General features: G+C 52.7%; 5 protein-coding genes across 5 annotated transcripts; 3 read left to right on the top strand and 2 right to left on the bottom strand.

Moving 5' to 3' along the window:
* Positions 1-223: 223 nt before the first annotated feature.
* SEPMUDRAFT_148487 (uncharacterized protein) lies at positions 224-2,945 on the top strand. Its single transcript, XM_016904949.1, has 2 exons — positions 224-955; positions 1,015-2,945. Exons 1-2 carry the CDS (start codon positions 703-705, stop codon positions 2,685-2,687), a joined length of 1,926 nt encoding a protein of 641 aa, XP_016761219.1. The 5' UTR covers positions 224-702; the 3' UTR covers positions 2,688-2,945.
* A 1,429-nt stretch (positions 2,946-4,374) lies between these two features.
* Positions 4,375-6,990, top strand: SEPMUDRAFT_148484 (translation protein SH3-like protein). Its single transcript, XM_016904948.1, has 4 exons — positions 4,375-4,663; positions 4,827-5,123; positions 5,477-6,483; positions 6,545-6,990. The coding sequence occupies exon 3, from the start codon at positions 5,805-5,807 to the stop codon at positions 6,477-6,479; it is 675 nt and encodes a 224-aa protein (XP_016761218.1). The 5' UTR covers positions 4,375-4,663; positions 4,827-5,123; positions 5,477-5,804; the 3' UTR covers positions 6,480-6,483; positions 6,545-6,990.
* Positions 6,991-7,463: 473 nt separating this feature from the next.
* On the bottom strand, positions 7,464-11,894 carry SEPMUDRAFT_63694 (uncharacterized protein; the record flags this gene model as incomplete). Its single annotated transcript, XM_016909648.1, has 9 exons — positions 7,464-8,265; positions 8,324-8,588; positions 8,646-9,362; positions 9,426-10,481; positions 10,541-10,651; positions 10,791-11,027; positions 11,205-11,397; positions 11,449-11,512; positions 11,785-11,894. 7 exons carry the CDS (start codon positions 11,892-11,894, stop codon positions 8,998-9,000), a joined length of 2,136 nt encoding a protein of 711 aa, XP_016761216.1. The 3' UTR covers positions 7,464-8,265; positions 8,324-8,588; positions 8,646-8,997.
* On the bottom strand, positions 7,619-8,735 carry SEPMUDRAFT_41981 (hydroxyisocaproate dehydrogenase; the record flags this gene model as incomplete). Its single annotated transcript, XM_016908850.1, has 3 exons — positions 7,619-8,265; positions 8,324-8,588; positions 8,646-8,735. 3 exons carry the CDS (start codon positions 8,733-8,735, stop codon positions 7,619-7,621), a joined length of 1,002 nt encoding a protein of 333 aa, XP_016761217.1.
* Positions 11,895-12,098: 204 nt separating the features above from the next.
* SEPMUDRAFT_148483 (NAD(P)-binding protein) lies at positions 12,099-13,486 on the top strand. Its single transcript, XM_016904947.1, has 3 exons — positions 12,099-12,171; positions 12,223-12,640; positions 12,693-13,486. The coding sequence occupies exons 1-3, from the start codon at positions 12,110-12,112 to the stop codon at positions 12,969-12,971; spliced, it is 759 nt and encodes a 252-aa protein (XP_016761215.1). The 5' UTR covers positions 12,099-12,109; the 3' UTR covers positions 12,972-13,486.
* Positions 13,487-14,010: the final 524 nt, after the last annotated feature.

The following is a 14,010-nucleotide window of genomic DNA, read 5'->3' as shown; positions in this document are numbered from 1 at the left end:
ACCAAAGCCCAGACTCATTATCATTCTCGACATGTATATTGACATAGATCGTCTTGAGAATATGCGTGTCATGACTACATGATCTAAGGTACCTAAGTAGGAGGTACCTGCCTAGTCGATGCTACTAGCGTCTCTTGGGAAGTTGCTAGCGCCTAACTCCATGAACTTCCTCTCTGGACCCTCGCAAATCAAACCAAACCAAACCAAACGTCTAGGTTGCCATCAACATTTACATTACAATCTCTGTTTGCGCCAAATCCCAACAACGAACCTCATCACCGCCACACCTCCGCGATCGCCCACGACTGATGCTCTAGCCCTCGTCGCTGCCTACCACGAGCTCTTCCATCCTTTGAAACGCCGCCGACGCCGCCGCCGCTTTCATACCACACTTCCTTCCTCACGCATCTGCAGCGGCAACAGACCTGTCGCCAGCAGCGCTGCCCGAAGCAACCCACCCCACCGACCGCCTCGGATCATCGTAACTGGAGAACAACTGTGGCGTAGCACACCCCGGCGCATCGCGGCGCAAGCCGTTTGCCAGCGAAGGAAGAGACGGGGAGGCAGTGCCAGAGAAAGACGAAGAAGAAGAGACCCGAAACCAGTGAGGCTGAGTGGAAGTAGAGTAAAAGACCAGAACATACGGTACACTTGGTTGTGTACTAGCAACGCTTGGAGGTCGAATGTGGTCACCATCCTGCGATGGATCCGCAAAGCCAGTCTTTTACACCGTCATTCAATACCATCACGACAACCAATAGCAATACCAGCACTGGGGTCAGCAGTGATCACTGGCGATTACAAACGGATATTGTCAGAGTGCAGCAAATTCAGGCGGAACATTCCGAGAGGATTGCAAGACTGGAGCGGAAGCAGGACGACGATGCGCGGATGAAGAGCGTATGGGGAACTCAGTCACCTTTTCCGAGTGTTTTGAGCGGGACACCGCAGCACGGTAGGTCATCTCCCGCTCATCATATGCGTCATGATGAAAGCTGATGAGAAGTCTTCCAGGACCTCTTCAGCAACCGCTTCCGGATCGCTTTGCCAACTTCGACGACGAGGCCAATAACCTGATGAGCAGTCTTCATCTCGATGCCGAGGAGGAGCCTCGCAGTAGAGCCCTGGGAGCCACTTCCAGGGCGAACAGCGTGCGGTTCGATGAAAGTGCAAATCAGAATCACTTTTCGCATTCCTCCCGACCTTCCATGGACTCCTTCTCTCGGACTAACAGTGGATTAGGGGGGCTACAGATGACCGAGCGGACTTCGTCGCACAAGTCCGAGGGCCGTGCTAGCTCGGTGCATTCGATGAGATCAGCTGCATCGGGACGTGCCAGTAGCCTCAACCTGGAAACTGCTGCCTATGGCTTGGACTCCTTACGCTCGCCGATGGAAATGCCCGGTCTCGCTCCTGGACTTTTGTTGCTCGGCGCCGTTCCTGCTGTCATCCGGTGCTGGATGAATACAAACTTCAAACACGACGCACTGCTCTATGCTGCAGTTTGCACTGGATCATACAAGTCGTTCCTCGATCTTCGGCTAATACGAAAACTCGGGTTCGAGAATGTGATTGCAGCGAGTGGGGATGGCTACCGCACAGTAGAACTACCAATATACTTCCCTGAGGCAGTTCCACATCCTGCGTCCTCCAGATCTGGCAGTCCTGCGCCGCAGCTGCCTTCATTACGCGTGGAGTTTCGCGTAATCGAGCAGGATGGTCAGGACAACGACGACAAGGCAATACAAATTTTCATCGGAAGTGATGTACTTCGAGCGCACAATGCGGACATACTCTTCTCATCGAACAGCATGACGCTGTACGACGATGAGCGCAGTAAGTTGAGCATACCCCTTTCGCGACCTGAGAATGCGGCTGCATTCAATACATTGTATGTGACGAGCGGCTCGACTTGGTCCGGCAACGTTCCGGCAAAGACGCAGGTCACTCCAGAGCGGGCTACATACCTCAATGGCCTTGGTGGAGACAGCAGTACGGCATCTATTTCATCGGCGGCAGCAAGTCCGCCGCTCGGCAAGTACCGACCTCCTGGAGCTCTGGCAGCAGAGTCTGGCGCGATTGATGCCAATAGAGCTGTTGGTATCATCGGATCTGATCCCGATACGCGATCTACCACGTCCTCGCGACCTTCCCTTGCCATGCTCAACACCAGCTCCGAACGCGAAGAGACATCGTCCGAAGCAGGAGCTTCCATGTCTACACCTGCGAAATCCGCTGGCACTCCCGCGATATGGTCTAGCTGGCGTCGTGATGGACCAGGTACCGCATCATCCGCTACAGCCTCTTCGTCGCCGTCGGTAGGCATTCTCGACTGGGCCAATGCCGGCCGAAACCGAGAGGTAGCATATCAGCGCAAAGAGACCGGAATCAAAGTCCTCAAACCCAAGACTGCTGTTCGGTCCTTTTCTACGACGAGCGCAACTGCTGTTTCTGGTACCGCTAGCCCTCCTATTGCTCTTACTTCGACTCCTACCACTAGTGGAGAAGGTAGCAAGAGCAGATTCTTTGACGATGGCCGAAGGATCAATGGTGGTAGTGGTGGCGGTTCCTCGGAGAAGGTCACAGCTGCGAATACCAAGGAGAATACGGGATCGAGTAGTGGTACCATCAAGACCAAGGCGAACCCCATAGGAGGGGCTTCGGCATTTTCTTGGTTGGGTAAATGATGGCCTGTAGGGTGGTGATGGTGCCCAGCAAGCAAGCAGCAATTGTAGCTGGCACCATTGTCGGTTCTTGTTGGTGTTGGTGTTGTTGTTGTTGCTGTTGTCGTCATAGACTCCAGAAAAATGCTAGTCCAAACGCTTGTGATGAAAGATGAAAGACAACCAATAACTACCGTGTGTCACTCCATATCTGGTCAGGGAGTAAGGTAGATATCTTATGTACCAAGTTAGGTAGTGAAGTAAAAACAAATTGTCACATTGTCAATTTTGTCATTCGTGTCCAGTTACTTTACCTTTTACTCCTTCAACATACCGTAGCTAGTATCAGTGAGGTAAGGTAGGTAGATGATGGTTTTTGTACACCCCATCACCTATCTCTCATAGGTGTCTCATATCATTTTACAGCTCCAACGGGAAGGAAGAGAGAGAGAGATAGAGAGAGTTGGGATTGATTTTCCATACCGCAGATATCGCCCCTATACGATGTCTTGTCTTGGGTAAACTTGTTATCTTGTCTTGTCTTCTATACTCTCGAGTACCTAGCTACCTTACTTACCTCCTCCTACATGTAGCTAGCTAGCTGGCTGGCTGGCTTATCATCATCATCATCATCACCTATGTCGAGATACAGGTACAGCTAGCTTACCTATCTCCCTTAGCTGTAGAGGCTGGATGGTTAGTGGAGTACCTCCTAAGTGGCTGGTAACTCGGGGGGTGTCTAGGAGGTAGAGGCTATATGAACCAATAAAGTGAATAGGATCAATTCAACAAATCAGGTCTCTGCAGGAGAGAGCGTGTCGTAAATTGAGAGACTGCTATGACTGAGAGAGGGTGGATAGGTCAGGTAGCGATACCTCTTACCTCCTAGGAGGTACAAAGGTAGATAGACTTTGATACTGTTGTACTGTTGTACTGTTGTACTGTTGTACTGTTGTACTGTTGTGAGGTGTGTTGCGAAATGAAGGTGGCTGGGATGGATCCACTTTGTTGATCTCTCTCCTGAGGATTAGGAGGTATTTACTGTTTGCTCTCGTTTTTGGAATTGAATGCTTCGTCGTCTCGAGCGAGAGACATGTACAGCAATGGTGTATACTATGGGAGATTTCATTTGCTCTAAGAGTACAGTTCAGTAATAATGGAGAAGCTGCCTCTCACTACTAACGAGCTTGAAGTACTGGGCTACTGTGAAGGATAGATAGGTACATGTAGGTAGGTACAGTAGAAGGGCCGGAGGGGCCGCGGACTAGGTTTCGTAGCGCGTCAGGTTGGCGACAGTGGCTTTGCTACGGTTCATTGGACGAATGGGGAAGTGTGTTTATTATTGCCTCCATAAAAGAAGGGCGGCGGTCATGCAGGTGCTACTGGCCCTGGTTGGCCCAATGGACAGCCTACACGATGGCGTGGTGGGGTCCGCTGGTGTGTTTTTTTTTTATTTATTATACGAGAACACGTCTGCGCTGTTCTGTGGGATGGAGGGAGGCTTGGAGCCCGATGATGAGAAATGGAAATGGAAATGGAAATGGAAATGGCGGGGGAACATGTCTCTGATATCACTTTTGATGCTACTACTGCCTCCTATCATCGACAACCGGCCGTGGCGGAAGGCGGATGGCGGATGGCGGAGGCTGGGAAATCTGGGATGTGGTTGCGCAGCCAACGCGGAAGGACTAGCGTGTTGATCGCGTCTGGAGCTTAAGAACGCACGCGCCAATAATCTGCTGCCTCCCCTCCCCAATCCCATGCTGGCCTCTCGCTTGCACATCAACAACAACAACAACACACGCCCGGCCACGTACGATACAAGAGCTCTCTGCGTTGTCCAATCTCCATAATTCTCTCATCATCACACCTCCCTCGCCCCTTCCCCCCCATCGACTTCCACATCAGACACGCTTTGCTTGTCGACCTTCCATCTCTCGGGGTTGGAAAGGCTGATCAAGCGAGCCCATCGCCACGCTGGATTACGACGCACGCGTTCCGTGAGTCTGACCCTATTTGTCTACTGCAGCATTAGCATTAGCATCACCAGCACCAGCACCAGCACCAGCAGCATCGTCATCATCATCAGCATCATCAGCATCATCATCTCCATGGGCACTACTACCACCAGCACCAGCATCAGCTAACGTTACCATCTCCCAGAGTCCCGTTCAGCGTCTTCCCCTCCACTTACAGGAACGAGAAGACTTCCACCACTGAAGTCCAGGTTGACGAGCGAATTACGGTCCAAGGCGCTGGACGGGAAGATCGACACGACAGACCTCAAGGCCCTTCCCGTCGAGACGACCGCTACCGCGAAGACATCCGCATCACAGAGGAAGATCGGTATCGCAGAGGCGGCAGAAGTGAGGACATCCGCATCTACGAGCAGCAATACTCGGGAGCAGGACGCCCACACCAGAGCAACGTCAACGTAGACGTCGATATCCACCGCGAGCGGTAAGTCAGCACTCTTTCTCTGACACCTATCCTTGCCCTGCTCGCTGCACCCAGCACAGAACCACTATGCAGAGTCCGCGCCCGCCCGTGCTCGCCCTCGGTCTGTGCTGTGTTGGCTCCACTCCCTCACCCATGCAAACGCAACATCCCCTGAGGCGCCCTTGGCAAACATGCTACGCAATTAGCGTGTCCTAGCCTGTGGTCGACCGAGCAACACATACGCATCTTGTTCTCACCGACCATTCCTTGTTGTCGTCGTCTATCATCCAAGCATTTCCATCATCATCATCATCATCACCACCACCACCCTTCTTCTCGTGTCACACAGCCACTGACACTTCATCCGGTCTTAGCTACCACGAGCCATACCAACGGTACGCCGACGCCCAGATCAACGTCGAGGATCGCGTCTACGACCGTGACCACCCGACGCGTCACACCCCAGGCACGCAGATCGATCTCGACTCTCGCATCGACATTGCCGAGAGAGACTTCCGTGACCGCACCATCCCATTCACTGAGGAGTACAGAGCTTCTCGTGTTTGGCAAGACCAGTCCACACACCCACGCCCCTACCCAGCTGAAGTCTACGCCGAGCGTAGCCCCGTTGCGTTCGACCAGCACGTAACAGTCGAGGAGCGTACCCTCGACGGACCCCCCGAGCGTAAACACAAGCGGGACATGGGATATTACGACGACGACGGACACTACCACTCATTCCGCCACGGAGTTCGTCGTGCCGCAGACCGCATCCTTCACCCCTTCGAAGGTCATTCGCACCACTCGCACCACCACCAGCACGAAGGCCGCTCCGAGCGTATTGAAGAAGACATTGTTGTCAAGGACCGCGAAATCACCATGAGTGCTCCACGTGGAAGTTATTCGGCTGCTCCCCGCTCTGCGGGTGCGCCCAACACCATCACCATTCCCTGCCACCACATCCGCATCGGAGACTTGTTGATCTTGCAAGGTCGTCCATGCCAAGTCATCCGCATCACCACTTCGGCACAGACGGGCCAACACCGCTATCTCGGTGTCGACCTCTTCACCAAGCAGCTCCATGAGGAGAGCTCTTTCGTCAGCAACCCCAGCCCATCGGTGGTTGTCCAGAACATGGTCGGTCCTGTCTTCAAGCAGTACCGCGTCCTCGACATCCGTGATGACGGTGCCGTCGTTGCCATGACCGAGACTGGTGATGTCAAGCAGGGTCTGCCCGTCCTGGACCAGAGCAACTTGCTCAAGCGCCTTCAAGAGTCGTTCAACGACGGCCGTGGCAGCGTCCGCGTGCTCGTCATTAACGATGACGGCCGTGAGCTTGCTGTCGACTACAAGGTCGTCCACGGCAGCAGATTGTAGAAAGGTGAGTTCTTTTTTTTTCCCTCTCAATGGCCATGTCTTGTCTTGAGCTAACGTGTTCTCAGTATTCACGGTTTATGATGTGCATAGTGTAATGCCACAAAATGCAAAAAAGTCATTTGGAGCAACGTTCACGGCGGGAGCTCCTCTTCTTGATGTACCTTGGGGACCTTGCTTCTCTTGGGGGCGTCGTCGAGTCGCTTGTGGCGTGCTGTGCATATTGCAGATACGAATAGGAGGAGTACACGATTGGACGGATTGTGCATAATACATGCAGTAGTATGCACTGTTGAATGAATTGATCTGATTCCAATAACGTTGCCCTCGCCTTGATGTGAAGTCTCAATGCCACGTATAGAAAGGGATGCAGAAAGTTTTTGACTTGTGTGACGGAAGTTGGAGTTGAGGTCAGTCTATCTTCCTGTACGACAATGCTCTAAGCATGACCTGCCAAGCCATTCATGCACTGTACTTTACAGTAAAGTAGAGCTCGTTATAAGTTATAACTACCTGAGACAAAAAGCACCTTCTCAAATGCCGATACTGATGTTAATGTCGTCTTCCCTGCCCCAGTGCCCCCTCCTCCACGCCTTTTTCTTTTTCTTCTTCTTGTCACTTTTACCTACTCTTTTCCTGTTATCTTTACCTTAATCTTTATCGTCTCGCGTTGCTGCTGGTTAGTTAGTTATTATCATCTCCCGCCAGGTCAGGTCTCGTGCAAGAAGGTCTAGTCTCGTGCAGGTTAGGTTATATACCGAGATTTGGAATAAAGATAATCTGCTATAATGAATGGGTGATTGGCATAAGAAAATTCGGCGGACAGAGAGGATAGAGAGGACAGAGAGGACCTACTGTACCTGTACCTTGGGTACTTTACCTGTACCTTAGGTACTTGTACCTTTTAGGTACCATGGATGGAGGCTTGATTCAGAAGGCTTTGTTTTGGGGTTTTATGGGGGAGGTAGGTAGGTAGGTAGGTAGGTAGGTAATAAGTAATTGTGAGTGTGAGTACCTAACGTAGGTAACCTAGCATAATGCATTCTACTACAGAGTACTCTATGACAAAGAAAGCGTAATGCTATCCGCGCTTCCTAGCAGACTGAGGAAAAGAAGAAAAAAGACACCCAGGATCGATCGCTTCACTTCTTCTTCTTCTGCTCTGGTATTTGAGTAATCAACCCTTTTCCCTCGACCGCAGCTTTCAAATTCTCCAACACCAACACTTCCATCTCTTTCTGCGTCTCCCACGTGGCAGTTCCAATATGAGGAAGCAACACCACCCTCTCATCATCGAGCAAACCCGGATGGATCGCCGGTTCATCCTCAAACACATCCAGACCCGCCGCGTAAACTTTGCCGGCTTGGAGCGCGTCCACGAGAGCAGCTTCGTCGATGATGGGGCCACGAGCGGTGTTGACAATGACGATGCCGTGCTTCATTTTCTCGAATTCGGCCTGGGCGATGATGTGCCGTGTGGAAGGGTTCAAGGCGAGGTTCAAGCTCAATACGTCGGATGTCTGGAGAAGCTCGTCGAACGAGACGTATTTGGCTCCTTGCTCTTTCTCCTCGGATAGACGATTCCGATTGTGGTATTGGATTGTCATGCCAAATGCCTTTGCTCTTTTCGCTACTGCCGATCCAATGCCTCCCATCCCCAGGATGCCGAGCACTTTGTTTTTGGGGTCGTGACCGAGCGTGAAGTTGCTGCCTCGCCATTCGTCCTTCCGAACGTTGGTGAAAGGTATCGTGATTCGTCGTAATGCTCCGAGGAGAAGGAAAAGCGCGACTACAATGCCCGTTAGTCGGAAAACCCAAGCAGGTCCAGGTGTTGGAACGTTACATACCGTCAGCAGTGGCCTCGTCTACTGCTATGGGGGTGCTGCTGATTTCAATGTTCCGGTCCGTGGCCGCTGGCACGTCAATGTTGTCGTAGCCAGCACCATTATGTGTGATGTACTTCAAGCTCTTGGGTAGTGCTTCGATGAGCTCCTTGTCGAAAGGGCCGGTCACAACTGTCGAATCATTTGATCGATAAATGACGACCACATCGTCATACTCGCCTTTCTTGCAGCGTGAGATGAAGTCTTCGCGCGTGCCAGATTCGTATTCCTGCAACAGAGTCAGCATCATCATGTATTTTGTGGATTGTCCCACAAGGAAATGTACCTTGAGTTGCAGTAATGACGAAAGTGCCTCCCACTCTTTGCGGGCATGAGTAATTTTCCCAATGAGGAGAGCTGACTGTGCTGTGGCCATGATTCCGAGAGTTTTCACAGTAGGAGGTATTAATTTGTTGGAGAGGTACGAGAAAAGGTCGAATGAGCAGATGATGCTGCCGGTGCGAGGGAGGGACGCTCCGCTAGAATGAACAGCCGGTCGGCATCTTGAGCACCAGATATGCCGACGCCGACCCGTGAAATACCGCGCAGGAACCCCTCTTCCCCACCAAATATCACTGTTTCAGTCGACGTCCTGTGCCGTACAGGTAGCCTCCCTGATGATACGCTTGACGACAACATCATTGCAGCCCCAGGTTGTTCCAGTCATCCATGCTACTGAGCTGATCGAAGAGGAAATTGTTGGAGTCTGCCGGTAGAAAGCCTGACCACCAGTCGGCGTCACTCATGACAGCGCCGCCGTTGCCATTGACCGCGAAATTGCCTATAGCGTCCAAGTCGGTCCACGAAAAGTCGCCCATGGTTTCGGTCACTGCCGGAGAGTCTTGCGACTTGTTGGACATTGGTGTAGGGCCGCCAACACTATTGGGCCGATATGGGTTCTGTAAAGTTGCTGTCGATTGTGTCCTGCGATGCTCCTTCTTCTCGACCTTGTCCCATAGCAGTCGCAGGAGTTGGGAATATCGGTTGCCGGGATGTTGCATACCTGGATATCAATCAGAACCTGAGTAGTCCATCGCGTCATTGCAGAGGCAGATATCACACATACCTATGGCCGACCTTTCTAGCCTGCTGACCGTCTCCTTCACCATCACACGCACAGACTGTTCCTCATCTGTGGCGAGGACGCCGACACAGCGCGCTCGGTATAGAAAGACTCCGGCGTAAATCGAATACAGGTAGAATCTCAACGGCATGAAGCGAAGAGACTTTTCGGGATCAACAAAAGTATTCATCATACTCAGCAGGCTCTTCGCAGCGTCCAGTCCTTCATAGATGAATCGTGCATCGCCTACCGCACCGACATTATTATAAAAGACCCTTCCTGGTGCTGGATTGGCAGATCGTCTCCTCTCCTGACCCTGCTGACTCTGCGGCAGAGCGCGTTTTACTGTGGCATGAAAAGCGAATGCATTGGTATACAGCCGGAGGTAGTCATACGAGATCAGTAGCGTGGCCTTGAGATGTGGTGAGCACGTCAGGGTGCCCCAGACACTTTTCCAGCCATAGATTGCACTCCGGAAGTCGTCGATATACTTGATGTACCCGCCACTGAGATGGCTGCGTACGCTGTTGCCAGGATTCGAGTACAGTACATCGTGGACATTCGAGAAGAGTAGCGTCAACTCCAAGGTAGCGTGGAATATGCTCGCATAGTCTTCCTCTCCCGGGCTCGCAGGCGCAAGCATGGGAAAATCTGCCTTTGATAGAGTAGTGAGTGGGCCTGGACCGCGAGACCAGAATGCCCGGCCGAGACGAATACTGATTTGTCGATCGCTGATGTAGCACGCTGTCCAGACAAGTCGCTTTCTTTGCCATTGGGGATCTTTGATCTCGTCACTGCGTATGTGAAAGGAGTAGCGATCCAAGCCGAGGAAGTAGCCGATGCGCAAAGCCATTCCCACATGCATCCACGCCTCGCGGTCCTCTTCGCCTCGGCCCACGTTTCCAGCGTCTGATCTCGAGGTGTACGGCGTCCATTCTGCCAAGACGAGCAGCGCTTCGACAGCCTCTACTTGGCCTGATCCGCCTGCCGCGAGTGCCGATACCAGAGCTCGCATGTGCTCGGAGCAGGCGGTGAACACATTTGGTTCATCTGTCAGATCTGGGAGCACGTCAATGTCAGATGGACTCGGTAGAGTCGTATGGAGTGAGTCTACTGACCTCGTGATGCAATGACCAGCACCGCAGTTAGAAGATGTGGTTCATCACGGGCAGTCTTGGGCAGATTGGCGGCGTCTAGAGTTGCAACGGGCACTATCGGGAAGTACGGATCTGGAGGTTCCAGTGTCATATTAGCGAAGGTCTCAGGTGTACATTGGACGGGCAGAAATGCGCGTGGTCAGACTCCTGATTGCAACGTAGAACAGAGGTAGACAGAGCAATGGACCGCCAATGCGTGTTCTGGACTTACGGTAGTGGTATTTATATCGTTTGAGAAGCTCGATGATCTTTGACAGCGACAACCTGCCGTCTCGCACCAAGCAATACTCCAATTGTGACGAACCATTGGTATTACTCTGCCCGTACGAGTTGCCATAGCGAGTGCCGTGTTCCCCAGTACTGGCAATCTGCGCAAGAATCCCCAGAGCATCACTCGGATTCTGGAGATCCTGGAAGGCGATATTCCCCGATGTTGGTGTGGAGCTTCCTCTTGTGTCGTGATTCGCAAGCAGAGCCTACGGAATGTGAGCAAATGTCAGGACGGGTCCCACTTTGGACGTTACCGCACGCACGTTTGAATCTGCGGGCTGTAGAGCTGGATCGAGCATTGCCTCGTCAGGAGCAGATGGATTCAAGTCGATCCCAATGCCAATTTCGGCCTGACCATATCCCGAATGAGACCATCCGGAGCGTGCGCGGGTTGGTGAAGGGTTTTGAGGGGCGAGTTGAGCCTGTTCGCTGGCAGCTCCAATAGCTGGTGATTGCCTTGGGGGTGGAGCGCTATTGTCTGCAAGGTTCGCCTGCTCAAGCGTTCTTTTCCTCACGCGGCGTCCGCCTCTGTTGGAAGAGCCAATGACCTGTGCGAAACGGTAAGCAGGTGCAGTCCAATGGGTCGGAGAGCGACCTACGCATTCAAGACCTGAGGCTCTGCACCTCTCGCATGGGGTGGTGACTTGTCCATCGACGGTGGGCCTGTGGGCTGTTAGTTCAGCGCGAGCAATAGCCACCTCACTCATTAATTCTTGAGGTTCTCCGGGATCTGAACGTCGGCTGTCGCCAACTGAATGGCCTAGACTCCCAACAGGCTATCGAAGACCCCGTCTCTACGGTCAGCTGCAGCAATTGGGTCTGTTGCTCGTTTATATGGCTACCTGCAGCGCCAGTCCATATGCTCGCGCGAGGCTCAATGCTGAATCCGATGGTCCGCCGCCCGCCACAGTTGGACGCGGCAATCCAAGACTTACAGTTTGCATGAGCTTTTCCTGTTCCTGCAATTCAAGCATGCGCGGGAAGTTCGTTTCTCTTTCTCATCCTTTACACTCTTTCCCGGCGATGCACTTTTGGCGTCAGTCATGGTCGATGGTCACTGTGATGTTTGTTGTCAATGAATGGCCGTGTTTCCCCATCCAGCTTCCGGCGCACTTCCATGATGGGGGATGGAGTGCGCGAAAAGCCGAGCCCCGCTTTATTCCGTCCCGGCAGTCAGCGCGAGATACGAGGATTTACATATATATCCAGCTTCGCTGCACCAAGGCCTAGATATTACTCCCGAAGGGCTCTGCAACAAACATGACGTTCAGTGATAACGATATTTCGGGGAAGCTGGTCCTTGTTACCGGTGCCTCGGGCGGGTGAGTGTACAGAGTGTGACCTTGTTTCCAACAGTCACTGACGACGAACAGCTGCGGCTCAGCAATCACCAAGCAGTTCGCTGCATTATCCTGCGATCTTGCTCTCACATATTCATCGAACAAGGAAGCCATTGAAAAGCTCGTGGAGGAGATCTCATCCTCCAACAATAAGCTGAAAATCACGATTCATCAAGCCGACTTATCATCTCCCGAAGCACCCACGAAGCTCACAGAGCAGGTGCAGAAGGACCATGGGCGCGCAGTCGATATACTAATTGCAAATGCTGGTTATGGCAAGCGGATACGGGATGTTTCGGATATCCCACTGAGTGAATTCGAAATTACGCTGAACGTGAATCTGAGAGCGCCCTTTTTACTCGTAAAGGGCGTCGTGGATGGGATGAAGGCGCAGAAATGGGGCCGGATCATCTTCGTCTCGTCCATCGCAGCGTACGGAGGTGGTATGAATGTAAGTCTGGACTCACACTTTGAGCTCGACTCGCCAAGCTGATGGGTTGCAGGGCTGCCATTATGCCGCGTCCAAGGGAGGCCTGATGGCGATGATGAAGAACTTGTCAACCACACTCGCACCATTCAACATATCTGTCAATGATGTAGCGCCTGCCATGGTCGGAAACACGGGCCTGCTGCCCTCGGGAGACCAGTTTCCTGGACTTGTCGACAGCATTCCATTAAAGCGCCTGTGTGAGCCCGAAGAAGTCGCCAATGCCGTGACGTTCTATGCGCGCACGGGATTCACCACTGGGCAAAGTATCATCATTGCAGGCGGCTTGAAGTAGAGCGCGGAGAGAGGATGCGTTCACGTAGTTCTCGGATTGGATGTGGGATGGCGTCGGCGCAATGGTTTGAAGAATGAGCTCTCGCAGCCAGAGGAAGACGGACACTCTCTTGCACATTCTCAGCGGGGTCCTCCCTGCAATGGAATGACGTGTTGAGGTGTCGGTCAGGTATGTGATGGGTGATGGGTGGTGCATTGGCGTAATTGTGGTGATGGTACATGTGCTCGGGCCAGAAAGTGGAGGATGTCTGCCTTTGTCATCTGGAGAGGATCGGCCGCTAGGAGGAAGGACTTACAGTAGCCTTCCCCAATGCAAGGAACGACGCCACGACTTCGGCCCAGCGTGTACATTCGGAGGATACCATGCCGGCGTATCTTGTATGTACTTGTACCTGACCTATGGATGAACAAACGACGTCGTGGAGACAGGGAAGACGGCGTGGTGGTGACGGCGGTGGTGCTGTACGGTGGTAGCGATGTAAACAAACAACTTCTGGCCTCGCAGGTCCGGAAGCTGAATCATATCATCATCACATTATACCAGGGCTGGGCTGAGAGGCTGCGAGGCTGTGAGAGTGAGAGTGACGGGTTTGTGTCAAAGCCGGCCAAGACGCCAGCCGTTTGTTCGTTGCCCCATCAGCAATCCGCGTGCGGCTGTTTCAAAAATAGCCCTCACCTGGCGATAGAACTAGGTCAAGTAGGTCAACTAGCACGTCTAGCATCGCGACACCTCGTATTCTTCTTCTTCTGCTGCTTGTTGTTGTTATTCTTCTTCTTCTCTGCACACTTTCAGTCTCAGTCTCTCTACCAAAAACTCCGCATCCTTCATTTGATGCCCACCCACTATCGGTACTGTGGGAGAGCGGACGGAACCGAGCCGACTGATTGATTAGATGTGAGCATCGGCGACCGAGCGGAACCAGGAAAAAGCAATCGCCCACGCCCAGCATCTGAGATTGTCGTGGCACGCCAGTCGCCAGCTGGTCACCACCCAGTGGCACCCACTGGACTGCACCGGCGATCTTCTCTTCACCTCACCT

This window comes from Sphaerulina musiva (assembly GCF_000320565.1).
Source record: "Sphaerulina musiva SO2202 unplaced genomic scaffold SEPMUscaffold_4, whole genome shotgun sequence".
Classification (NCBI taxonomy): Eukaryota; Fungi; Ascomycota; class Dothideomycetes; order Mycosphaerellales; family Mycosphaerellaceae; genus Sphaerulina; species Sphaerulina musiva.
The sequence above is the reverse complement of the archived record's forward strand: the minus strand, read 5'-3'. Positions and strand labels throughout refer to the sequence as shown.